The 23,607-nt window shown below is 54.0% G+C and overlaps 11 protein-coding genes across 11 annotated transcripts; 8 read left to right on the plus strand and 3 right to left on the minus strand.

Moving 5' to 3' along the window:
- The first annotated feature begins 24 nt into the window (after positions 1–24).
- DL89DRAFT_143806 (uncharacterized protein) lies at positions 25–1,368 on the plus strand. The gene has a single exon (XM_040883478.1). It carries the CDS (start codon positions 257–259, stop codon positions 1,211–1,213), a length of 957 nt encoding a protein of 318 aa, XP_040744534.1. The 5' UTR covers positions 25–256; the 3' UTR covers positions 1,214–1,368.
- On the minus strand, positions 1,304–2,138 carry DL89DRAFT_267052 (uncharacterized protein). Its single transcript, XM_040887342.1, has 4 exons — positions 2,006–2,138; positions 1,847–1,938; positions 1,578–1,803; positions 1,304–1,537 (listed from the first exon to the last, which is right to left on the minus strand). The coding sequence occupies exons 1-4, from the start codon at positions 2,060–2,062 to the stop codon at positions 1,391–1,393; spliced, it is 522 nt and encodes a 173-aa protein (XP_040744535.1). The 5' UTR covers positions 2,063–2,138; the 3' UTR covers positions 1,304–1,390.
- Positions 2,139–2,424: 286 nt separating this feature from the next.
- DL89DRAFT_245741 (membrane-associated proteins in eicosanoid and glutathione metabolism) lies at positions 2,425–2,879 on the plus strand (the record flags this gene model as incomplete). Its single annotated transcript, XM_040885093.1, has 1 exon — positions 2,425–2,879. The coding sequence occupies exon 1, from the start codon at positions 2,433–2,435 to the stop codon at positions 2,877–2,879; it is 447 nt and encodes a 148-aa protein (XP_040744536.1). The 5' UTR covers positions 2,425–2,432.
- Positions 2,880–3,002: 123 nt separating this feature from the next.
- DL89DRAFT_267053 (uncharacterized protein) lies at positions 3,003–3,681 on the plus strand. Its single transcript, XM_040887343.1, has one exon. The coding sequence runs from the start codon at positions 3,119–3,121 to the stop codon at positions 3,563–3,565; it is 447 nt and encodes a 148-aa protein (XP_040744537.1). The 5' UTR covers positions 3,003–3,118; the 3' UTR covers positions 3,566–3,681.
- On the minus strand, positions 3,674–5,267 carry DL89DRAFT_292517 (uncharacterized protein; the record flags this gene model as incomplete). Its single annotated transcript, XM_040890321.1, has 2 exons — positions 3,674–4,194; positions 4,226–5,267. The coding sequence occupies 2 exons, from the start codon at positions 5,265–5,267 to the stop codon at positions 3,674–3,676; spliced, it is 1,563 nt and encodes a 520-aa protein (XP_040744538.1).
- A 2,363-nt stretch (positions 5,268–7,630) lies between these two features.
- On the plus strand, positions 7,631–8,830 carry DL89DRAFT_274743 (uncharacterized protein; the record flags this gene model as incomplete). Its single annotated transcript, XM_040889230.1, has 2 exons — positions 7,631–7,668; positions 7,735–8,830. 2 exons carry the CDS (start codon positions 7,631–7,633, stop codon positions 8,828–8,830), a joined length of 1,134 nt encoding a protein of 377 aa, XP_040744539.1.
- Positions 8,831–9,070: 240 nt separating this feature from the next.
- DL89DRAFT_274744 (aromatic amino acid beta-eliminating lyase/threonine aldolase) lies at positions 9,071–10,124 on the plus strand (the record flags this gene model as incomplete). Its single annotated transcript, XM_040889231.1, has 2 exons — positions 9,071–9,822; positions 9,872–10,124. The coding sequence occupies 2 exons, from the start codon at positions 9,071–9,073 to the stop codon at positions 10,122–10,124; spliced, it is 1,005 nt and encodes a 334-aa protein (XP_040744540.1).
- Positions 10,125–13,134: 3,010 nt separating this feature from the next.
- DL89DRAFT_267057 (uncharacterized protein) lies at positions 13,135–14,207 on the minus strand (the record flags this gene model as incomplete). The annotated part of the gene is made up of 1 exon (XM_040887344.1): positions 13,135–14,207. A coding segment is annotated over exon 1 (721 nt), but the record flags the coding sequence as incomplete, so codon positions are not given.
- Positions 14,208–15,950: 1,743 nt separating this feature from the next.
- On the plus strand, positions 15,951–16,946 carry DL89DRAFT_322303 (aquaglyceroporin; the record flags this gene model as incomplete). The annotated part of the gene is made up of 2 exons (XM_040891337.1): positions 15,951–16,866; positions 16,904–16,946. The coding sequence occupies exons 1-2, from the start codon at positions 16,040–16,042 to the stop codon at positions 16,944–16,946; spliced, it is 870 nt and encodes a 289-aa protein (XP_040744542.1). The 5' UTR covers positions 15,951–16,039.
- A 2,430-nt stretch (positions 16,947–19,376) lies between these two features.
- DL89DRAFT_274745 (aquaporin-like protein) lies at positions 19,377–20,167 on the plus strand (the record flags this gene model as incomplete). Its single annotated transcript, XM_040889232.1, has 2 exons — positions 19,377–19,853; positions 19,889–20,167. 2 exons carry the CDS (start codon positions 19,377–19,379, stop codon positions 20,165–20,167), a joined length of 756 nt encoding a protein of 251 aa, XP_040744543.1.
- A 1,642-nt stretch (positions 20,168–21,809) lies between these two features.
- Positions 21,810–23,536, plus strand: DL89DRAFT_292524 (MFS general substrate transporter; the record flags this gene model as incomplete). Its single annotated transcript, XM_040890322.1, has 2 exons — positions 21,810–23,225; positions 23,270–23,536. 2 exons carry the CDS (start codon positions 21,810–21,812, stop codon positions 23,534–23,536), a joined length of 1,683 nt encoding a protein of 560 aa, XP_040744544.1.
- Positions 23,537–23,607: the final 71 nt, after the last annotated feature.

Below are 23,607 nucleotides of genomic sequence, written 5' to 3' on the forward strand. Positions count from 1 at the left end.
CGGCAAGCGCCGCACATCAATTCAGACCAGCAACGACCAGGACGGCTCTGAGACGCTCTGGCGCAGGCTGCGCGAAAACGTGCTTGGTCGAGTGCCGACCAACCGCCATGACGACAAGGACTGGCAGGGACTCGGATGACCTGGACACCCATGGCTCGCCATCGACTCCGGGTGGCCACGACCACAGCTACTTTGACCTGTTGACAGGCAGCCGGAAACGCCTGCATGAGGCGATCGGTCCCGAGCTGGTGCGGCCATGGGATCTGATGCATTTGTGGATGCCCTTGGACTCCAAATTCCAGGACGTCACGTTCCTGCGCACCAAGCGCGCCTACGAGCACCCGCGCACAAAAGTGGTTATTCACGAGCCGGCTTGAGTCCGGACAGTGCGGCAGACACTTTAGTTCCAGACAGCTACCGCCAGCACACTGTGTACCTGGACCACTGGAAGATCATGTACGCCCAGATCCTGTACATGTGGCAGATGGACGTCAAGGCCGTCGAGGTATTAAAGTGCATCCAGAACCCCGATCTTCTGCAAATCTACAACAGCATCGCGTGCCAGCCCAGCGTGCCCAAGCACGACAACATGGCGCGCATAGGCAACCCCGTGCTGGCTGAGAAGATCCGCGGCCAGCGCTCGTACTCGAGCGTGCTTCTTGAGGGACTGGTCAAGAAAACGGGTCCTGAGCAGAAGAGGAACAGCCGGCCAAATACCCCCAGTGCAGAGATCTCGGGCGCTCCCTGGCTCAGTTGCGCATGGTGCCACGAGTACGTTCACGGGCGCGCATTGATCTGCCACGCCTGCGGTCATGGCGGCCACCAGGAGCACATGCTGAAGTGGTTCAAGACCGTGCTCCAGCAGATACGCAAGAGCGGCCTCAGCCCTGCCCACATTGGCGGCTACTCTGCCGACGCCTTACCAGTGCAGCACGTCCTGTCAGATAACTCTGCGGGCGCATCATCGGCGCCCAGTGGACTCGCCAGCCGGATCAATACCGCCGGCAATACCCGCACGCATACGCGAAACCCGACATTGTCCGCGGACGTCCTGCCTGCCGTGACTATATCGCCGGCTCCTGGGTCGGTTGTGTCTGTGAATATGCCATCGGATGCCGAGTGTGATAGCGACGATAGCAGCAGCGTTGACTCGACTGACCAGTCCAGTCCGGAACGACAGCTTGCTGTCGGTGCACGAGCAATTGCCGTTTGATTCGTTTGCCGAAAACATGATGATGGCAGACATGGACAGTGTTGCCACCCCCGACGACTTGCCGTGCCAGCCATGGGCATCGGATCTGGTTGCTATCCCGACCTGCCCTGCTGGCTGTGGCTGCAACTGCCTGCTGGAGTCCCGCAACGTCATGTAATACAAGCCTATTAATGTATTTTACTCTTGAACTGGAACCGAAATGTCCGCCACATGGCACTGGGTCGCCTCAATGAACGTCTGCGTAGGCATTGCCAGCTTGTAATCAATATCGCCCGCTCCACACCAAAACACCGCCGGACTGAGAGTGGTAATGGACTTTGACAGCTACAATTGGCAGCGGCCTTTTCATGCCAATCGGGCACACGCCGTTATTGCCGAACCCGGTCAGTTCCAGCGCATCGTCTGGGTTTGCCAGCCGGAAGTTGTAGTGCTTCCTAGCCACAACATTCCCATCCAGCTCCCTCACAAAGTCCGTCAAGGCACCAGTGTTAATTGTCTGCACATATTGGACGATGACGCAGTAGTATTTGCTCCCAACGCCCTTGAACCGCTTGTTCTCGAACACCACCGACTTGCACAGGTGCTGGGGGCTCGGCGCCGCCATCGATCAGTGCCCGGGTCGGCAATGCCCACGAGTAGAACGTCGATGGGACGTGGAATATGCGTGCCTTGTCTGAGATCTTGAGGTCATGCAATGCCTGCACAACTGCCCGAACGGTCTCGGGCTGTTTGTCATCGGTCCGTGCAGGCCTGCGCCTGCTCGATAAATTGCCGGATGTAGAGCGCGCTGACTTTGGGTGAGCTGAGGATTTCTGACACCTGAGCGCTTACTGACAGCAGTCCGTCCATAACTATGCCTTGTTCAAACAAAAAAAAAAAGCCGGCTACTTTTCACTAACTTTCTTGAGAGAATGAAATATAAATTGGCCGAAGCTGCTCGTGCCAGCTCCGTGGCCCCATTCGCGATACTGCCTGCTAATCTTGCCAACCAGTATTTTATGGAGCTCTTGATCCCCCCGTCTCTTGGAGTGAATTTGTCAGCCCCCTGCTTACGTTTCTGATGCTGGGAGCCTCTGCGGAGACGCCGTGTCCGGACGGACAATTTAGCATTTTCGCGATGCTTGGCATTCTTGGTATAAAAAGTTGGCACGTTCCTGCTGCAAGTCAGGGGGACCTTAGACCTCCCCCTTTTTCTCACACTTCTCTATACCAAAAAAAAATGGCTATTGTTATCGGAACCAACTTCGGATACTGCGTCATGGCCGCGGCCGCCATGTGCGTGCAGTGCTTCTTCGAGGGCACTCGGGTCGTTGCCGCCCGCAAGAAGTACAATGTCCAGTATCCGGACAACGGCGGCGGCCGGTATTCTGACAAGCTCAAGGACGAGGACTGGGTAGCCTTCAACAACGTCAAGCGCGTCAGCGATAACTACTCGGAGCAGATCGGCATGGTTCTGTCGGTGCTGATTCTCGCCGGTCTGTACCAGCCCAAGCTCGCTGCCTCATTCGGCGCCTCCTATGTTGTCGGCCGCTTCCTGTACTCGATGGGCTATCGCAGCAAGGGTCCCAAGGGCCGCATGGCTGGCGCCCTGCTTATGACCATGTCTTTCCTTGGCCTGGTCCTGACTGCTGGCTACAACTCGGTGACCACCACCCTGCTCGCCTAAGTTCTAAAGACTGCATTTTATATTAAAACTATTTCCCCCGCATGGAATGGACTGGGTCTGGCTCCAGAATGTATGCTGTTTCAGTGGAACCCTTTGCGCAGATTGCGGGGGAGAGAGAGAGGACAAAGTTCGAGACGCAAGAGAGCGGACTCAAGAACCAATGCCATCCTGCATCTGGCCAACCCTTGCCTCTCTAGTTATCTCGTTTTACTGAATCCTGTCGCTTTCATCATCTCACCATGAGTATCGTTATCGGAACCAACTACGTCTGGAACATTGTTGCTGCCTCTGTTCTGAATCTGCAGGCTGCCTCGTTTGTCTGGTGCGCGATCAAGCAGAAAAAGAGGCTTGATCTGCCCCACCACGCCAGCGTTGGAAGCCGCGAAACCGAGAAGCTCTCGGATGAGGACAACGAGGAGTTTACACGCTTCCAAACTGTCAAGGACTCGTACCTGGAGTATCTGCCCATTGTCCAGAGCTCAGTGCTCCTCGGTGGGCTATTCTTCCCCAAGGTATCTGCGTACGCCAGCCTCGGATACATCGTCGGCCGACTGCTCTACAGTATTGGGTACATAAAGTCTGGTCCAGACGGCAAGAAGCTTGGCGATGCCCTGATATGTCCCTCGATCATCACGCTGTTTGGTGCAACATTCTATGGAAGCATCAAGGCCCTTGGCTTTGTCTAGTCCGCTTGCTTGTAGGCCTGTCTGCAGACCCCCAGTAGATTGAAGCTCGGCCCTGAGTTTGTCATTAGAAATATTTTAGACTACGCAAAAATGAAGTATTGGATATCGTTACTCCATGATCATGTCGATCATTAAAAGTGGGTGCAACGGAGTGGCAGGCAGTGACGGCGACGTTCCCTTTAGCGTCGCTGCGTTTGGTATATATGCCGTGTCGTTTGACTCGAGTGAGATCCCCGACATCATCGTTGAGCGCTTGCCAATGGTAGACGCTCTGCGCGGAAGCGCCGACCAGGTCGACACATGGCCATCTGTATTTTTGAAAGACGTCATAACTGCCTCCAGCTTGGGTCGGATACGGTCAGAGCCAGCTGACATGGACAGCACCGACACTCGATGGCAGGATGCGCGCTGGCCGCTCCCTTGCTGCGGAGTTGACCTGGGTACACCATTTGGTATCACGTCATTCGGATCCGGCTCGATGCCGCTGATAAGGCAGCGCAGCCCTGCACGGTCAGCATCGATGTGATAGAATTCGCGCAAACGGGACAGGAAGGTTTTCGAGTAATAGCAGCCATGGGGCGGCGGTGCAGGCAGCTGCGGAAGTGCGTGGAGATGGCGAGTCGCCGAAACTTAGTGAGGCTGCTCTGGTTAGCGGTGAACCAAGCCGAGGCTGTCCAGTCGACGCCGGCAGACCTGAGAGCAGATCAGCAACGCTCCATGAGGGCTCAAGACGAGCCACAGACATGATACGCGGCGTCGACAGCGTGGTGAGATGCCCCATTCCAGAAACTGTCCTGCGTGGAATAAACTGGTTTAGCTTGTTGCCCAAATCAACAATACTCCGTCCTCGGCGAAGACTTGGATCCTCGGCACCCCATGCAGGTTCGAGGATCGTGTCAGCATCTGTCCTAGAGCTGGTCGATGGCTCGCGACGCGCAAATGAGTAGATGCTGGAGCGTTTGCTGTATATTGGCGGTGAGGCAATTGTGAAGCGAGACTCGGGGCTGGCATTGTCTGGGAGCACCCGGGACGCAACAGGAATTGGAATGCGCACTTGTGCCCGCTTTGTCTGCCCCCAGTTCGAGCTTGAATGCAGAGTCAGCAAAACATAGTATGTAATGCGCAGATAGCCGGTCTCGTGCATGACTGACACATTTGTCGGCAGCATCGTGTGCAAATGGCCATAGTACGTTGATCCACCCCGTGCCCGTCGGCTGTTCATATGCTCAGCGCAAAGGTCTGGGACAACAACACTGTCGCGTCCAAAGTACATGTCGGAGGCTGTCGATAGCAGTCGCTCGGTTGACCAGAGTCGTCTGCCCAAGTCCATCAGCTCCTCGCTTGGGTCACTCGGGAGTTGCGGATAGAAGCAGTCTGTCTGCTCAACCAATACATACTGCGCCTTGCGAAGCGTGCGGTTCCCAGTCAGCCGGAGCTGGAAATCGACGCTGTCACCAGGAGCAAATGCCTGCTGTATTCCCATTGCCTGCAAATGGTACACCCATGAGCCACTGTGATCAAGCGCGTTGTCGCAAAACCTGTAGCGCGCGTTTGGATCGACCGTGTCAAATGGGGAAATGGTTTCAGGAACAAATATGACATTGTGGGTGGTTGTCTGCAGCGGGTCTCGAACGCCACGACTGCCAATGATCCTAGCTGAAAGTGTGTATTTGATCTCGTACTCGTCAGCAACTTTGCTCATGGGGTAATTCACCCGTCCAAATTCGCACGAAAAGTGAAACGCATATATGCCAGGTTGCAGGGTACTTGTCTGGCGGAACTTTGGATCGCCCCAGAGCACTGCTGTTTGATTGAAATACACCTTCTTCACTGACTGCTGCCTCGTCATGTGGGGATATGCCGGGTTGATGTTCACTGTCAGGGATGTCGGTGCTAGTGTAATGCGCTCAGTTCCTGTGAATGTGATCGTTATTGCTGCGGCGGGATACGGCTGTGTCAGCTGCATATAAACAACACCAGGTAGTGTGGATTTCGGTCCACATTTTGGAAGCCCGCCGGAAGTAAAGGTTGGGAACCGAATCTCAAACACAGTGTCATCCATGGCGCAGTGCATAATAAACTATAAATGACTTGATAATGGAGGGAGACAGTCTGCAAAAAGGCAAGGCAGTCCCGACTGAAGCTGCCATGGCAAAAGGTAAACATATTCTTGAGCGGTTAGACTAGAGGTTCACGTCAATGAGCATGATATAACCGTTCTTGCCCTCATTCTTCAGGTGGCTGCAGTCCCAGCCACTGGCTGCTCGTGTGGCACATATTGTCGCGCATTTCTGCTTTTTGCGGTTCATCGAAGAAGAATGTTTGGTTAAAATATGTGGATTCACCCAACCAGTGTGCAGACAATAGGCACATTGTACCAAACAAGCCATCCCTCCCCTCCCTCATTTCGACGCAATCTGCCTCATAGCTTGTCTGAATTTTTTTGCCCATCTTGTAGGGTTACTAGCCAGAAACTATCCATTTCGACACTTTTAATCTGTTTCCAGAAATGCAGCTCAGAGGCCCTCCATAAACAAGAAGCATCTAGCTTGAGAGCAATTTAAGTTTATGGTATGGTATGTAATTTCATGCTTTGTAATTACTATATCTGTCGATATTGAAAACATAATTTATGGCAGGCAAAGCCCCATTGTTCACTGAGGTGCTGTGCTGCGTGCAAAAATGAATAATCTGTATCTGCCAACTGCATTAAGCGACCAGGTTATTAACCTCTCCTTTTGACAATATATATTTGCTATTCACTACTGGCTTGGTGCTTGCTATCAACTGGTGGAAAATCAATGAAATATAAACGTCGTACCAGGACAACAAGCTGGCTACAGTAGACACCACTGTATAGGTGGTTGAGTATGCAGTTCTCTGATATGTACAGATATTATCGTACACATACAAGAAGCAGCTGTTAAAAATGTAGCATATTTGGTTATGTAGCCACTATTGTATCTCTACCATACTACTGATGACAATGGATATACAATAGATAACAAAAGGGTACACAATATTTATCATTTTATCAAATACTATATGGCTAACATGTCGTCAATGCTGATTCTGTTTTGATCTGCTATTTATGAATCTATGAAGGCAATCACCTATGGCCATTCATAGTCAAATGCTACCTAGTTGAATAGGATTGATATGATATGGAGCAGTTTTAAAAAGAATATCAAAAGGAATTGGAAAATCGCAGGCAAGGAGATTTTGTCCATTAAAATATATATAATGGCTAATGTATGCTCATCACTTACCTCCTTCAACATAGTACATAATGTATTAGTACAGCCTCTACAATATACACTCGATTTATTGAGCTAGCTGAGATTGCTGCGCCCTTGAACAGGACGATTTGGACATATCAATGAATGTTATTTCGGTACTGTCAGAACCAGGAGACAATGAGAACCATACTGGTGGACTACAGAGAGCTACATTATAAGGGGGTTATCCAGCGATTATTTAAATGGCTAACCGCAGCGGCTGCATATGTATTGACATAGCCAAGGCTGATGACAGATTTTATTGACAAGCGGGCATTATGAGAAACCCCTCCTTGATATACACTACACGAAAATAACTGGGTATTTCCTGGAATGCCATCAGTATGAAAATACGCTGATGGAGTGGAAGGGTATTGTTAACCTAGGGAATGAGTGACTATCGGTATGTATATGGAAAATAACCTTCGAAGATAACTGAGGGAAAAAGATAACAATCTGCCTAGGCCGTTATATATGCGTTTCGGCCTTGCATATGGTGGCGCAGGGGACTCTGGACTCCGAATGTCAACAGATAGTACTGTGCGCACTCTACATCTACATTCTCGTTTCGGCGCTATACACAGCAATCCCGCACCTACTCGCATTAACTGCTAATCATAAAGTGTCAGCTGCCCCCTAGTCCACCCTTTTTCCAGGTAAAGCACGCTCTTGACAACCATGCATGACAATAATAAAAATGCAACCGCAGCAAGGATGATTTTTCTATTGCATTCCGGTGTTGTGCGCAAACCTAGCCATGATACAGCAGCAGAGCCTGGAAATACCAATGCCTTGCATTATAAAACATAACGAGCAGGCCACCTGGTCAAACTCCTCTCTTTTTCTGTGTATCTTGTCCACTGTTTTATTAACAATCTTTTGACTCTGCAGCAATGGCAGCACTACGAACTTCCCCTTCAGAGACCTCCGCAGCGACACGGCTACCGTGCCATCCCCTGAAATGTACCAGGCAATGGTGAGCGCTCAGCTTGGAGACGACGTGTTTAGCGAGGACCCAACTGTAAATGCACTGGAAACCCGGATTGCTGAACTGACGGGTATGCCAGCGGCTCTATTTGTTACCTCCAGCACCATGTCAAACCAGATTGCAATCCGTACTCATCTGCAGGCCCCTCCTGCATCGGTCCTCTGCCACCGGAATTCGCATATATTCCAGTGGGAGTCCTCTGGCGTCGCGTACCACTCGCAGGCACAGCTGATCCCGGTTGCACCGAAGGACTCCATCAACATGAAGGTCCAGGATGTGAAGGGCTCCTTCCTCGAGGACGATGGCAACATCCACAAAGCAGCGACAAAGCTTATCACTCTGGAGAACACCTACAACGGTGTAGTCATGCCTATCGAGGATATCCGCGAGATCCGCAGATTCGCCAACGAGAAGGGCGTTCTAGTCCATTTAGACGGTGCTCGCCTGTGGAATGCATCTGTCGCAAGTGGGATTTCTCTGGCGGAGTATGCCAAGGAGGCCGATTCGATTAATATGTGCCTATCGAAGGGACTGGGGTGTCCTGTGGGTGCTGTTTTGGTTGGGTCTGAGGAGTTTATTCGAAAGGCACGCTACTATCGCAAGCTGTTTGGTGGAGCTTGGCGCCAGGCGGGTGTTCTTGCTGCTGCTGCTCTCTACGCCATCGACAATATCTGGCCGACCATGGCCGCAACGCACAAGCTGACAAGGCGGCTGCTGGATGGTCTTGTTGAACTCGGATTCAAGCCGGAGCTGCCGGTTGAAACAAACATGATAATCCTTGACGCGTCCGAAGCCAAGGTGGACATGGATGAGCTTGCCAAGGCACTTGGCGAGCGCGGAATCATCATTCGCACCGTGTACGATGGCAGTTTCCGCATTGTGACCCATCACCAGATTGACAATGGCTGTGTGGATGAGGTCCTTTCTGTTGCCAACAAGCTAGCAGCAGCGCAGATTACTCCCAACATACATGCTACTCTTCCTAGTAATGGTGACTAATAAGCTGCTGCTCCACGCATGGCCGCAGCACGGTCCCATGTGCCGATGAGCTCTAAACCTCTCGTTCCCACGTTGTCCGGCTCAAGCCCATTGGGGAGCCATTGGCGAGGATCGCACTGGACATCGACGGATTTGCTTTTAAAAGTATGCCAAAAGGAGGTTTTCAGCCCAAATGCAACGCACAGCTCTTTTAGCTTTCTCCACCCTTATCTCCTGTAGAAACCTCTTCTGCTTTTAACAATGGCAACGACCAACTCTGCTCGGAACTGGGACTTGCGCTCAGACACCGCCACCAAGCCGTCACCTGAGATGTTCCAGTATATGGCGCAGGCCGAAGTAGGAAACGACGTTTTTGGCGAGGATCCCACGGTCAACGAGCTGGAGAGGCGCGTCGCGGAGCTTTTAGGGAAGCCTGCTGCTGTCTTCGTCGTCTCAAGCACCATGTCGAATCAGCTGGCTATTCGCACGCACCTGCGCAACCCGCCTGAGACGGTCCTGTGCCACTCGCACGCACATATCTACAAGTATGAGGCTGGCGGTGCCTCTTTTCACTCTCAGGCTATGGTGGTCCCGGTTACACCGGCCAATGGTGCTATCAATCTGACTGTGGATGATGTAGAGCGTGGCTTTATTGAAGATGATGGCGATTTCCACTGTGCACCGACAAGGCTTATTTTGCTCGAAAACACATTCACTGGCACCGTCATGCCGATAGATGATATACGGGCGATTCGCCGGTTTGCCAACGAGAACAGTGTTCCTGTCCATATGGACGGCTCCCGCCTGTGGAATGCATCCATTGCTAGCGGGATATCGCTGGCAGAGTATGCCAAGGAGGTCGACTCTGTCAACCTGTGCCTGTCGAAGGGCATGGGTTGCCCTGTTGGTGCCATACTGGCAGGGTCCGAGGAGTTCATCCGGAAGGCTCGTCACTTCCGTAAGCTATTTGGTGGCGGCTGGCGTCAGGCGGGAATTCTTGCTGCAGCTGGACTGTATGCCATTGACAACATCTGGCCGACTATGGCCAAAACCCATGGGCAGACCAAGGCGACTGGCTGACGGTCTTTTTGAGCTGGGGTTCAAACCGCTCCTCCCAGTCGAGACGAACATGATTCTCCTTGACCCCAGCGATGCCCGGGTGGATTCGGACGAGCTGAGCAGGGAGTTGGCTAAGCAAGGGGTGACCCTGGACACTGTTTACAAAGGCAGTATCCGCATTGTCACCCACAACCAGATTGACGACGAGTGCATTGACCTGGTGCTCTCGGTCGCGAGGGGACTGGAGAAGAAATAAGGCATGTTTATTAATACGCTGCATTAAAGGTGCTTTGGGGAATACAGTCCGTCAGACAAATTGGAAAAATAACGCCTCTAAATCGAGCTGTTGCCAATGTTTATGACCTCGAGATCGGGCATCGGGATCTTGAGCCCATCCTGCAGGAATGTCTGCAGGCATGGGTAGCAATCGCCGACGAGTTTGGAGTCGGGACCGCCGCCACTTGAATCGAATGGGAACTCGGTCAGTGTTGTGGCTGGCGACCCGTTGCTGCCAGTATTTTGCTCTTCCGAATGGGCTATTGACAGATTCATGCACGACTGTCTATCATGGCTGGATCTGTCTATGACCCACTCGGAAGAGCTGTTGGCACCGCTGCCACCCATTTTGGCTGCCGACCTGACAGTGACGATCTTCAGCGGCAGTTTTCCCGAGACCCGACGGGAGGTGCCAAAGCTGCCGCCAAGAGTCATCGCAATGTCAATGGTGTACTCGAAATCGAGGAACACCGAAGACACAGGCGATATGTCTTTGAGTTGAGGTAGTGTGAGCTTGATCTTGGCGAACCGGTACGAGCCCTGCGACAGCAGCGAGCCAAGCGGCACCGGCGTGATCTGATGGTCGCCCTTGGACAGGCTGCCGTATGCTGATACACCGCGGGTCAGCGACTGCAGGCCAGCTGTCAGTGCCTTGCCAGAGGCGTACCGGATAGACATGGCATCGGAAATGGAGCTTCGGTCGCTCATTGTATCGTCCATGTCGCCAGAGATGGACTTTGACATCCGGCTTTCAGCAACTACCTGCTGGTAGGTTGGCGGCTGCGGCGACGACGCAAAGGACCCGTTGTGGTAGACAGACGCAGTCGCATTGTTAGGGCCGTTTAGAGGCGGTTGGCCGCTCAGTGACGCAGTGCGGGCGCGGGGCGGCGGCGGAAGCGTCACCGGCGATGCAGACTCCATGTTCTCAGTGCCGAGGAGCTCCTGGGTTTCGGTGAGCGGCGACAGGGGCGTGGTCTGGGACGCCTGCGAAGTCTGCTGGGAGCGCTGGTCGTCGGCCGAGTAGCCGAACTCGCCGCGCTTCCGGCTGCGGCCCTGGAGGCTTTCGCCTGTCTTGGTTGGTCCCAGCAGACCAGACTGGTCGGCAGTGGTTTGGCTGGTGAACATGAAGTGGCCAAGCATGCCGATCTCCTGGGTGATGTTAGTCTTTGAGAGCTTGATGAACGGCATTTCGCGCAGGGGAGAGATCTCAAATGAGTACTTCCACAGAACAGGCACATCGGACTCGTCAATGATCGGCGCTGATGATTTCCGGCATCGGACATTCTCTTTGAGCTGGTAGGTGGCGCTGTTGATCTTTTTGCCTGCTGGCGCCAGGATCAGCAGGTCAACGGTCTCGCCGGGAAGGAACGATGGTGTCGGGTGAAAGACGTGAAGCGCCAGGTGGGTTTTCTGAGAGTTCTTAGGACTCGACATCGCGCATAGGGACGATGGTCTCCTGTGGGGCGTCCGACTGGCCGTGGGCGACTATCTCCTGGATGACAGGCTCGAACATGAAGCTCTTGATGGGTGTCTTGTACACGTCCTTCAGCGCCTTTTCCTCACGCTGCTGGTCAAATACCTCGGTAAAGAGACTAGGCCTCGAGCGAGTACGAAATCTCCACATCGGGTGTCTGGCGCGGCGTGGGCATGTTCACGTACGGCATGGTGAAGGAGAAATGGAAGCGATGGACAGAGTCGCACGGGATGATCTTCGTGCCCTCCACCGTCGGCTCGCCCCACAGGAGCAGCTCGCGTCCGGAAGAACTCCTTGTCCATGACCATCTGCTGCGACATCATGGTCACCTGGCGCTTATCAGTGGATATTGCCTGCACGGCAACCGGGGTCCTGCGCACCCGTTCGACGCCGTAGAACTGCAGCATCAGGTGGGATGCCACCAGCGGGCTGGTCAGTTTGAGCACCACCGCGCCAGCAATCGTGGTCCCTGGACGGCAGATTGGGATGCGGGTGATGTGCGATGGGAAGCAAATGTCGAATACTGCTGGCTCAGACATGAATGGCGATGTATGTGCACACAAAGTGAGGCAAAAAGGAAAATATACAAAATCGAAAATAGATGTGTTGGATGAATAGGTGTCCAAGGATATCAAGAAAAATGTTGCTAGATGAACAGTAAGCGACAACAAACAAGCAAGGAATAGGAGAAAGAAATAGGAGAAAGGACGCAGTCTTTTTTTTAAAGAGCAAGAGGCGAGCTCACCCTTCCTTCGCCTCCCATGCTATTTGAATGGGACGGGTTGGTGTAGAGCTAGCCCTTGTCGAAACAGATATTATCGCTTGCGGCAAACTGAGGCGCAATACTGTCTGGCTTCGTTAACCGTGCAAAGAGATTTAAAGCTGCTCAGCGCGCTTTATGATCAACAACAAGGCACCACAATATTTCCAAGTGCATGCGCAAGCCATTCGACGGTTGTTGAGTCGTTTCTAACAAAAGGATGTCCAGTCAAGTATAAACACAAGTGTCGAGGGGTTTATACGCTTGCAAGGGTGGAGTGAGGATGATTCCAAGCCTCAATTTTTTTTGCTGCTGTTGCTGCTGCTGCTGCTGCTGCTGCACGATCCGTCTCCGCTGCTATTCCATCCAATGCACCGGAGATCTCGCAATTATTGCGACACCCATCCTGGGCTGCAGAGTATGGTACTCACTGTTGTGTGCACTGTTGGCGAAAGACTAAATTGACGGATCCGTAGATACTCCAATTGAACATCGAATATCACCGGCACATTCCAGCAAGCATGGAGAGCGATACAAGCATAAGTCTGCGATTCGCAGAGGCGCAGCTGTTGCGGTCACTGTAGGCATCTATCTTTGGTGAGCTCCACAGCCCTGCCATTGTCAGTTCTGAGAACGTGACCGCCTCATTCTGTATCCCTCCTCGCCATTCCCGGATGTTTCCCCAGCCAACAATAGGACATCGTTCGCAACACGTACGCCTTGTCCATTCACTGCAGCGGGCTGGCTTGCTGGTTGGTTACCATTTGCTATCAATGCAGAAAGAGCGAAAAGCTGTTTATTGTGCGAGGGTTCGGACAGATAGCCAGACGCGGGCCAAGCGAGGCGAAGCCGATATCTGGGAAGACCCGTCACCTCACAGAAGCCAGTATAAGAGAGAAAAAGTACAAAGAGATAGAATTACATTACATTGTTTTTGCCTTCCCGCGGCGGGGCCGTCGGGCTTGCTGGCGCTACTGCTCCTGCCGCCGCCTTGGGTTTTTGTTTTTGCGCGCTCTTGGCGCCCTTCTTGCCACGCTTCTTTTGCTTGCGCTGGCCCTTGGCTCCGGCTCCAGCCACAGCTGGCTGCGCTGGCTCAATCTGCCCGCCATTGTCATCCGAGCTCGACCGGTCGTCATCGTCGGTGCCATCGTCGGGCATCAGACTCGGCAGCCCAGTCATCAGCAGCTGGGTGTCGACCGGCGACGGCTGGAACGGCTTCAGCACGCCTCTGACTGGCGGTCGGTCAGAGCCGTCGTCGCTGTCGCCAAGCGACAGGTGCTCGAGCGCGTGGATGTGCCCGCGCTTGACGTACAGCGAGGTCATTGTGAATCCTGGATCCAGCAGATCAGGCGAAGCCCCGTGCGGCAGCAGTGCCTGCGCCTGGCGCATCTCCGCCATGGACATGTTCTCCATGCTCGAGCGGCGGTTTCGCGCCGCCGCGATCTTGCCAATCGCCGTGTTGCTTGGCAGCTGCAGCACGCTGGTGTTGTTCAGGTTGAACGACACTCGGCGGGCCATGCCGGCGTTTTTGCCCTTGGTGGGGCTAGGAATCGCGATAGCCACGGTTGGTGGCGCGGTAACAGAAGCAGCATCCTGAGCAGCAAAGGTGTTGAACGAAGCGGTAGCGACACGTATAGAAGCCATTGTTGGTAGAAAAGACGGTGGTAAACAAGGGGTGGTTGTTAAATTGGGCAAATTGCTAGCAGGGCAAGTGAAGAGTCAAAAATCGAGTCTAAGAGAAAAAATGACGCAAGAACGAAAGTGACTAATACAGACTATAGAGGAAGAATTGCCTACCTTCTGCCCGCATGGCATCAAATTGGCGGCTTTCTTATTTGCTAAACGTGGCATCACGCGGATGTGTCTCTGAAATCGAGAACCGCAAATGAGGAACTGCGCTGGGTTTCGGATGCTCTAGGAGCCTGAACCACCCTACTGGATCTAAAAGTCCCGCACCTGCCTTGCGGCCGACGTCACCAGTCATAACGTGCCGTCTACTCTTGGCAAGAACCACGAAACACGAGCACCGTTTTGGATACAATATGATCTGCCTTGTCCCCAACATGCTTTCCCCAACTGTCGTGGAGAAGAATATCTGCGAACCCTCCTAGAGCTGGCAGCAGCAGTGATCCGGCATTGGGTTTCCGAAGATCAACTGATCACCAGATCGTGCATGTCTCATATATGCACTTGCTCCAAACCGGATGCAGAGACGTGCATGCTCTGTGGGGTATGTCGGGTGCGGATCTGCCTGGCTGCCAACACATCTGCCTCCTGTCACGCGCTTGTTGCAAGAGAAATCTCGGCCAGGATCCACGCATGCTTACAAACATTCCCTTAGGCTGTAGCCAATGGACAAACTAGTAGGAGTGCGCCGTGCACCTCATGGCCGATCGCCTTGCGGGCCTCCAGAGCATCGCCATCAGCTGATTGACAGGACGGCAGCTGGCGGTGGTCCTGGTCCCGTGTAAACAAAACCTCTTCTGTCCTGGCAGATGTATTTCGTAGATGCCAAGGGCGCCAGCCAGGTGCGCCGTCCGCAGGCGCTACGTGAGCACCAGAGCATATCATGCCGAAGCCATCTGCTGATTGGTCCGTCCAGATCTAGGAGAAACCGGTGGAGAGAAAGATATAGGGTATGCATGTCGCATGCAGCCACCACAGCTGCTGTATATACCCCACGCATCCTGCATTGCAGTGGTGCCTGCCAACAATCACAGGCGTGGCATCTAGGCTGAGACGAGCCTGTGAATTGTCACAGGCAACATGGGATAGTTCAAACTTTGTACCCGAGTACAAAGTTGAACCATCAGCCGAGCTCTGTGTAAACGAGAATCTTGTGCGCCTGCTTGACTGGCTGGAGAGGAAAGATCATGAATCGTTGTGTGCTACCTAGGTACTCAACAATGCTGCAGTGGAAATTATTTCATTGACTTCTCTGCAGCTCCGAGGGCTCAACGACCACAGGAAATAGAATGGGGGGACCGGCTCTCCCAACTATCTCTCTTGGCGGCGACCTCGTTGACCGGAATTGGTGCTCCACATTATTTTGTTTTGGTTACTGTAACGCAGGACCACTACTCTATGAATAATATTCATGCACATAATCGGATAAAAGATATTTTGGAGCACCCAACTTGCTTTGCTTGGTGGTACACTCCTTGAGCACTGGAGGCGGGGGTAGTTTTGCTCCTTGCAACTGGAAACATGACGCCGGGCCAAATCGCAGGGCCTGGGATTATCGATACCCGTAGTCACTGTGAGGCGGGCAGGCAGGCATTGCTTGTGCTGGGATACACCTGCGGCCCTATTATCCTGGGTGCTTTGTGGTCACCTCTGTTCAACGGAGATGCACAAAAATAGCAGAATGTACTCCCTCAACCGAGCACCCACGACACCGAAAAACACAAAGATGCAATTTCCACTTTGCAATTGCAGGGTATGCTCGGGTGCTACGAGGAAGGGAGCCTGTCGCCGGCTCCTGGTATAAAAAGTTGGAGGTGTCGTCGACCCAGCCCAGAGATTCCAACATCCCTTGACATTTAATATTGCTCCCTCGTTGGAAAACCGCATACTTATCCCTATATTTTTCTAACCTAATACATCTCGCAGAGACTAATCTTGATACCACAATCTGCCTGATACAAGAACCATTTACACCATGTCGCATCAGACAGAGCAAGCGAGTGCCCACAAGCACGATGACGAGACTGTCCTGCCGGTCCACTACCAGCACCAGGAGGAGTTCGCGGCAGAGCCGCCCACGGTGGGCGAGCGCATGCCTCTCTTCAGCCTCCGCTGGGCGTACCGCGAGTACATTGCCGAGTTCTGGGGCACCTTCATGCTTGTGTTCTTTGGCGACAGCGCCGTGGCCACGGCCACCCTGAACATCAGCAACGCTGCCTCTGGCTGGCTCATCATCTCGTTCGGCTTCGGCATCGGCCTGGCCCTGGGCGTGTACTTCTCGGCATCGATTTCCGGCGGTCACCTGAACCCGGCTATTACCCTGGCCAACGCCTTGTTCGGAAAGATCTCCTGGCGCAAGGTGCCCGGATACATGTTCTCACAGCTGCTGGGCGCGTTCGTGGCTGCTGCCACTCTGTACGGCATCTTCAAGTCCCAGTTCGACATGTTCGACGGCGGCAACCGCCAGCTGCAGGGCCCGACTGGAACCGGCGGCATCTTTGCCACGTACGCGCAGCCCGGCAACGGCAAGTTCTTCTCGGCGTTCTCCGAGATGGTCAACACTGGGCTTCTGATCGCCGGTATCTACGCCGTCTGCGATGAGCGCGGAACGCCGGCCAAGGGCTTCGTGCCTATGGCCGTTGGCGGTGTGATCTTTGCCATCAGCTGCTGCTCGGGCTGGGTCACTGGATTTGCCCTGAACCCGGCTCGCGACTTTGGACCCCGCATCTTCTCGACCATCCTGTACGGCAAGGCGCCGTTCACCGCCGGCGGCCACTACTTCTGGGTCCCGCTGTTCATGCCGTTTGTCGGTGCCGTCTGCGGCCTGGCGCTCTACGAGTTCTTTCATCCTCAACGAGCCCGTCAAGAAGAAGCAGAACTAGGAGGGACGGGACGCGTGTGAAATAGCCGAATCTTATTCTCTTATGTCGTACTAGACTAAATTCCTTACATATTGTTAAGGCTCCTGTTTGTCCTTGAGCAAATGCACCCTTGACCCCCGGGTCTTGACGATGCAGCAGATGCGTTGATGGAATGCTGCTGTCCAGCTGCCGAGCAGCATCGCGTTTTTGGGGAGCGAAGGGTGCTCGACAGGTGGCGGATCTGCGTCTTCATGTGTCCTGTTCGTCGCCTCACACCATCCTGCCTTTCGCGACCCAACTTGGGACGAATTTGGTGAAATGGGCCGTGTCCTGAAAGAAAAAAATGGCGAGTGTCTGCCCCTTGGGCAAACCATTTCCCCCCGCCACCCGCTCTGCAGCATGTGCTGTGGAGCTGCAGGCCATGGTGGAACCTTCCCAGTCCGAGGCTAGATCGCTCTAGATAAAAAAGTCAACAAGTCCTGGGCTACGGTTGGCTCCGCCATCCATATGTCCTTTTGTCATTTGTAGGCTGCGGTTCTTTTGTTGGCACTCGGGTGTGTGGGCCACAAATTCCCCTTCTGTCCATTGGTTGTGTGCCAGATGCAGACTGTTTCCGCTAAATGCGTCCATAAGCTTTGACCACTCAGCAGATGGGCTGTGCTACCTGGCCGGTTCCCGCGGGGGGCCACAGAGAGCGGCCTGGACTGCCCTCGAGTCACTGCATCAGTCCATGCTTCGGTAGACGCCCATTCAGCAGGACCGTAACCATAGAAGCAGCGGTGGGGGTTTGATATCTCTGGTCAACGAAAAAAAAAAGGTAACGCCAGTGCCCTGACTACCAAGGCTGGATTGTCGGTATGTACGCACGAGCAAACAGTTACCTGGAAGACACATCCGTAGAACCAATTGGCCTGTTCGACAGGAACCTTGCCGTTGGTCCTGGGAATTCCCTTTTCGCGTGTCCTGCTTCTCCCACTGTGCTTCTCCCCAGCGCACAATCTGCTTGGCTCGTGAAATGGAGCCAATCCAGTCTTTTATAGCCAGCCATAGGAAAGAGCAGGCGTGGGGGCTAATGCCTTTCAGGCAGCAAGTGGGGTTTCGGTGCAATTGGGTGTTCCATTTCTCCGAGGCACACGAAAAAAACTGTCGGGGGATGGCCGCGAAGAAGTCAGGCGCAATCCTGTCTCGTGCATTCGGACGGGTGGGCGATTAACCCAAAGGCGACAGAAAATAAACCGCGCAGCGCGATTGACCTTATGCCGCATGTCCAAAAGAACCAAGGGCGATGGAGGGAGGGGAAATCAGGACACGTTGGCATAGGGGAAGGATAATGTAAAAAATGGCGGGAGTGTATGCAGATTCCCCCTCCCGTCACATGCGTGACTTGGGACAGATGCTTGCATTCTTGCTTGATGGGGAGCTACTACCCAAAGCAGATGGTGGTTGCACAGGCTGCCATTTTTCTAGCGCCTTTGCCCTGCTGCTCAGCGACCAGCATTTGCTGGCATCCCGTCCGATATCAGCGAGGCGGGGGTGGGCAGCATGCTGCCTGGCAACCTCCCCCTTTCCCAGTGCATTCTCATTTTTGGATCTTCATATGGTCGGGCTTCCCATGTGCGTGATGTTTCTGGCAAACATAATTAAAGCGACTTGCAGCGTCGCCAGCTGGAAAAAAAGGCAGTGGCACAGATTGGGGGGAGGGCAGGAGAGGTGGCACGCGCCGTGGACAGCAAGGCATTAGGGACTGGGCTCGTGGAATGCTGTGTACCGACCAGAAGCCTGCCCAGTGGTTACTGGCCGCTCAGAAGGCAGGAGGAGCCAGCCAGAGCGCCTTGCGCATGCTGCAAGCAGTGGCGTGGGGCAGTAGTGGCACTTGTTCTACGTGGTCCGTGTTGCAGACGACTGAGAATGGTAGAGCAGACTGGTCCGCTGCTCCCCTTCTGGGCGCTGTAGGCCTGTCCGAAATCGGCAGTATTTATCGCTCTTTCCTTATCGGTGCGCCTGTCCGCTTGCAGGTTCTCTGCAGCCGGGCGATTGCCACGAGAGCCAATTCACACACTGGCCACAGCATCACATTCCTCTTTTTTTCTTCCACTACCTGGTGCGCGACCACCCCCCGAGCACTAGCATTCACTATAAATAGTCCCCCATCCCCCGACCTTTGTTCTACTTCTCCTTACTTTCATCCAAGCCCATTATCCAGATTATTAAAGTCTCCCTAGAGGCTCTCGTTCTCTCCTCCCCTCTTCAATTCCAACCAAGCCAATACTGTCAATAATTCGTAGCCTCTTCTAATGTCCGAAACATCTTCACCTGGCCCAGCTGGAGGCGCAGATGCACCACCTACACAAGCGCGACAGCCAGCACGAGATTCCGCTGACGGCGGTAGCCGACTACGAGCTGGCGTCGGCGGCGCCGCATGCCTTCTATGATCCCGAGAACTGGCCGCTGATGAAGCTGCGGCGGGCGTACCGCGAGTACCTGGCCGAGTTCTTCGGAACGTTCATTCTGATCATGTTTGGCGACGGAGTGGTGGCGACCGTAACATTCAACAAGGGCAACGCACAATCCTCCTACATCAACGTGACGTTTGGGTGGGGGATCGGGCTGGCAATGGCGCTGTACTGCTGCATGGGGATTTCGGGCGGGCACCTGAACCCGGCGGTGTCGTTCGCGAACGCCGTGTTTGGCAAGTTCCCGTGGCGCAAGGTCCCCGGATACATCTTTGCGCAGATCTTCGGGGCGTTCGTGGCGGCTGCGACGCTGTATGGCATCTTCCATGACCAGTTCGATGTGTTTGATGGCGGCAACCGCCAGCTGATGGGCCCGACTGGAACCGGCGGCATCTTCTGCACGTATGCGAAGCCCGGCAACGGCAAGTTCTTCTCGGTGTTCTCGGAGGTTGTCAACACTGGCCTGCTGCTGTTTGTCATCTACTCGATTGGCTGACGACCGCCTGACAGCCGGCCAAGAACCACCTGCCGATTGCCGTTGGTCTGCTGGTGTTTGCCATTGGTACCTGTACCGGCTGGGTCACTGGCTATGCAATCAACCCGGCGCGTGATCTGGGTCCCCGCATCTTCTCGACCATTCTGTACGGCAGTGAGCCCTTCACCTACGGCGGCCACTACTTCTGGGTTCCCACATTCATGCCCTTTATTGGCGCGTGCCTGGGCATTGCCTTCTACCAGTTCTTCATCATCCCCGAGGGCGACGAGGAGAAGGAGAAGAAGGAAGACTAAGCTTCTTCAGCTTGCTTCTTTGATAATCCCCAATTTCCCATTTTACGATAATATACTTTTGTAACTACACTTCATTTACTGGATCTTTTTCTAGACCGGCCCTAAATCACGGTGGAGATGCTGCTCTGTTTTTTTTGCGCGGGGAAGAGGCCTGGTATGTTTTTGTGTCTGACGCTAATGGCATGTGAGTCCGTGTGCTTGGTGATCCTTGCGTTCCAAATCGAGTGGCGCCAGTAAATCCACTCACCATTCACATGCTGGGCGTGGCCTTCGCGGCATAGGGTGCGGATTTGGCAACCGGCCCAAGCACCTTGCACCAAGAAATACTGGTCGTGGGAGACATGCATGACAAATCACCTGCAGGTCTGGACCATTACCGCTTGTGCGAATGCAGATGCAAACGCTGGGCCAGATGCATATATCTGGCACTAACTGGCACTATGATGGTACATATACGCAACTATGACTAGGTGATTAATGGTAATCGCGGATCGATTTGCAATAGCGCAGATCTTGGGGGAGCCATCGGTCCAGGAGAATCAGCTCTCGGTCCGAGCCGACTCAGGCAGATCACCGAACCCCTGATGTTCCTTTTGTTTTTTTGTTTTTTTTGGCCTGAGCAAAACCACAGGAACGTGGTTCGCGATGAGCATCTGAAAAGTTGCAGTTCACTGTGCGACTATTTCTTGGCGGCTTATAAGCCCACACGGCGAATTGCTTTTCTTCTTCAATATCAGCCGGCCAGGCAATGGTAAAGGAAAATCTGAGCTGACATAACTCACTGTTGCGGATTACTAATAGTGCTCAGCGCGCCAAGGTCATCTAGAGAGAAATCTCGCCGTTGCTCGGGCGGATTGATTTAGTGCTACCGACGCCTGTTGAGCACTCGGTTCCATTTTGCAGCTCTGTACAGTTGGGGGAAGTGAGAGGAGGGCAGGACCGAGAGCTCCTGACATGTTCAGAGTGGCGGAGTGCCAAGATTACAGAGAAAAACATGCCCATTCATTTGTCGGAGCACAGCTCTCGGACAGCCGCGAGGTTCTCATTGAGGCAGCAGAAGGGAAAAAAGGTGATATCTCCTGGTATTCTGCTGGGGGAGGGCGTTTCGTAGCCAGGTACATCGGGGTCTGGATAAGGAATCCTCAGCTTAATTTCGGCCAACATCGATTGCTTGTCAATGTCTGAGCTCCAAATCCCTCCCGCACCTTGGCAGGGAAATGCAGTGTATGCTGGGCATACGTCAAGCCCCTGAGGCATCTAGCAGGGCAAGTGAGAAGCAAAGAGTGGGAGACAATGGCAGGGATGTGTTTTTGACTCTGGGGACTGTGCCACACATGTGGAAATGGGCAAGAGACAAGGGGCAGAGTCGACAAGGGAAGCTTGTGCGTTTGTTGTTCTACTGTTCCCCTCCCACACCATTTAAATGGCGCAGGCATCGCAGGTTCTTTTCGAAACGAACTCTCAACTAGCGCTATTTCTTTTCCCTTCTTCATTTTTTTTCTCTCTCTCTCTCGCCAACCAGTACTTTCCCTGTTTCAACGAGTCACCTAGGTTCTGCTGTTTGCCTGCTAGCGTTGCAGATCACTTTTCTCCTCCCTTTATACCTTTACCGAACCTATTTTAACAGTACTTTAATAATCTAATGACAGCTTCTCGCGACGTATCGACGTCGACGGACTTGAGCGCGGCCGTGGCAGTGCCAGAGAAAGCGCCGTCCTCGTACAGCGCGTACGAGCAATTCAAGGAGCACAACCTTCTGGGGCAGCCCAAGTGGGGGTTGGGCAAGACGCTGGCGACGTTTTCCGGGCTGTGCCTAGTAATGTACGAGGCATGTTCGGCAGAGGCACAGTTCAACCAGATCCTGGCGCCGCTGAAGGACCACTACGGGTCGAGTATATTTGCGCAGTGGATGGAGGCAGCGTACCTGCTGACGTGCGTGCTGCTGCAGCCGGTGTGGGTGAAGATGGCGGAGAAGTTTGGACGGCCGTGGCCGCTGTTTGCGTCGATTCTGGTGTTTATGGCGTTTTCGGTGATGGTGGGCGCGGCGCCGTCGATGGGGGTGCTGTGTGTGGGGCGGGCGTTGCAGGGAGCCGGGGCGGCGGGCATGATGCCGCTGGCGCTGGTGGTGCTGACGGATGTGCTGACACCTGGCGTGCGCGGCATGTATATGGGCGGGTTGGGCGCGGTGATTGTGGCGGGCAAGTGGTCAGGACCCATGGTGGGGGCAGCGCTGTACGAGTACAGCAACTGGCGGTGGGTCGGGTACATGCACTTGCCGATATGCGCAGTGGCGATGGTGGTTCTGTATGCCACGCTGCATGATATGCCGACACCGCCGAGCAAGTCGCTGCGGAGCCTGCGGGAGTTTGACTTTCTGGGCACCTTGCTGTGGGTGGGCGGCGGATTGATGATTCTGCTGGCGCTGTCGTGGGGCGGCAACGAGCACAAGTGGAATTCGGCGGTGATCATCTGCCTGTTTGTGTTCGGGTTTGTGGTGGTCGGGCTGTTTGGGTGCGTGGAGGCTTTCTACGCAAAGTGGCCGATTATTCCGCTGAAGGTTCTGTTCCGGAAGCGCACGCTACTGACACTGACGTCGTCGTTTTTCCTGGGCTTCTGCATTTACGGGATGATTATGTTTGTGCCGGTGTACTATATGATGCTGCAGGCGGAGGGGCCGCTGGCATCGGCGAAGCACATCTGGTGGTGCATGCTCGGGGGCGTGATCGGATCGCTGCTGGGCGGGTTCCTGGTGAGCGTGCGGCACCGCGTGTATTACCGGGAGCTGTCGGTTGTAGGCACATTGCTGATGGCGATTGGATACGGGCTTCTGTACACCTGGCCGCGGGAGCTGGACAAGGCGAAGAATTCCGGGTACCAGGTTCTGGTGGGGCTGGGGCTGGGGCTGTGCATGCAGCAGATCATGCTGGCGGGGCAGGCCGGGATCCCGGCGAACGAGGTATCCACGGTAACGACATTGATCGACTACGGGCGCACACTGGGCGGCATGGTGGGGCTGGTGATGGGTGAGGTGATTCTGAAAGAGAAGATGTTTGCGACAGTGCGCGCGACGTTCGGGGGGATGCTGGGGATGATGGGGTTCAGCTGGACGGGCAGGATGTGGTCGGACTGGAGGCGATGGCGCCGATGCTGGCCAAGCTCCCGAGTGTGATGACGGATCCGATTTATAGCGGGATTATGCGCGCACTGCATTTGGTGTTTGTCGCCTATGTGCCGTTTGCAGCGGCCGCGTGTATCCTGTGTGTGTTCATCAAGAACATCCCGCTGCATGTCATTCTGCCGGCGTCGCACAACGACGAGGTGCCAGAGGCGCTGCGCGATCTGCATCGCAAGAAGATTGAGAGTGTCTAAATTAGAATTTCATCGAGCAACGTTACTTGCAGTGCTTTGCATGTTACGTCACTAGCGAGAAAAATAAAAAG

The sequence above is a fragment of the Linderina pennispora genome (genome assembly GCF_002104995.1).
Source record: "Linderina pennispora strain ATCC 12442 chromosome Unknown DL89scaffold_5, whole genome shotgun sequence".
Taxonomy (NCBI): Eukaryota; Fungi; Kickxellomycota; class Kickxellomycetes; order Kickxellales; family Kickxellaceae; genus Linderina; species Linderina pennispora.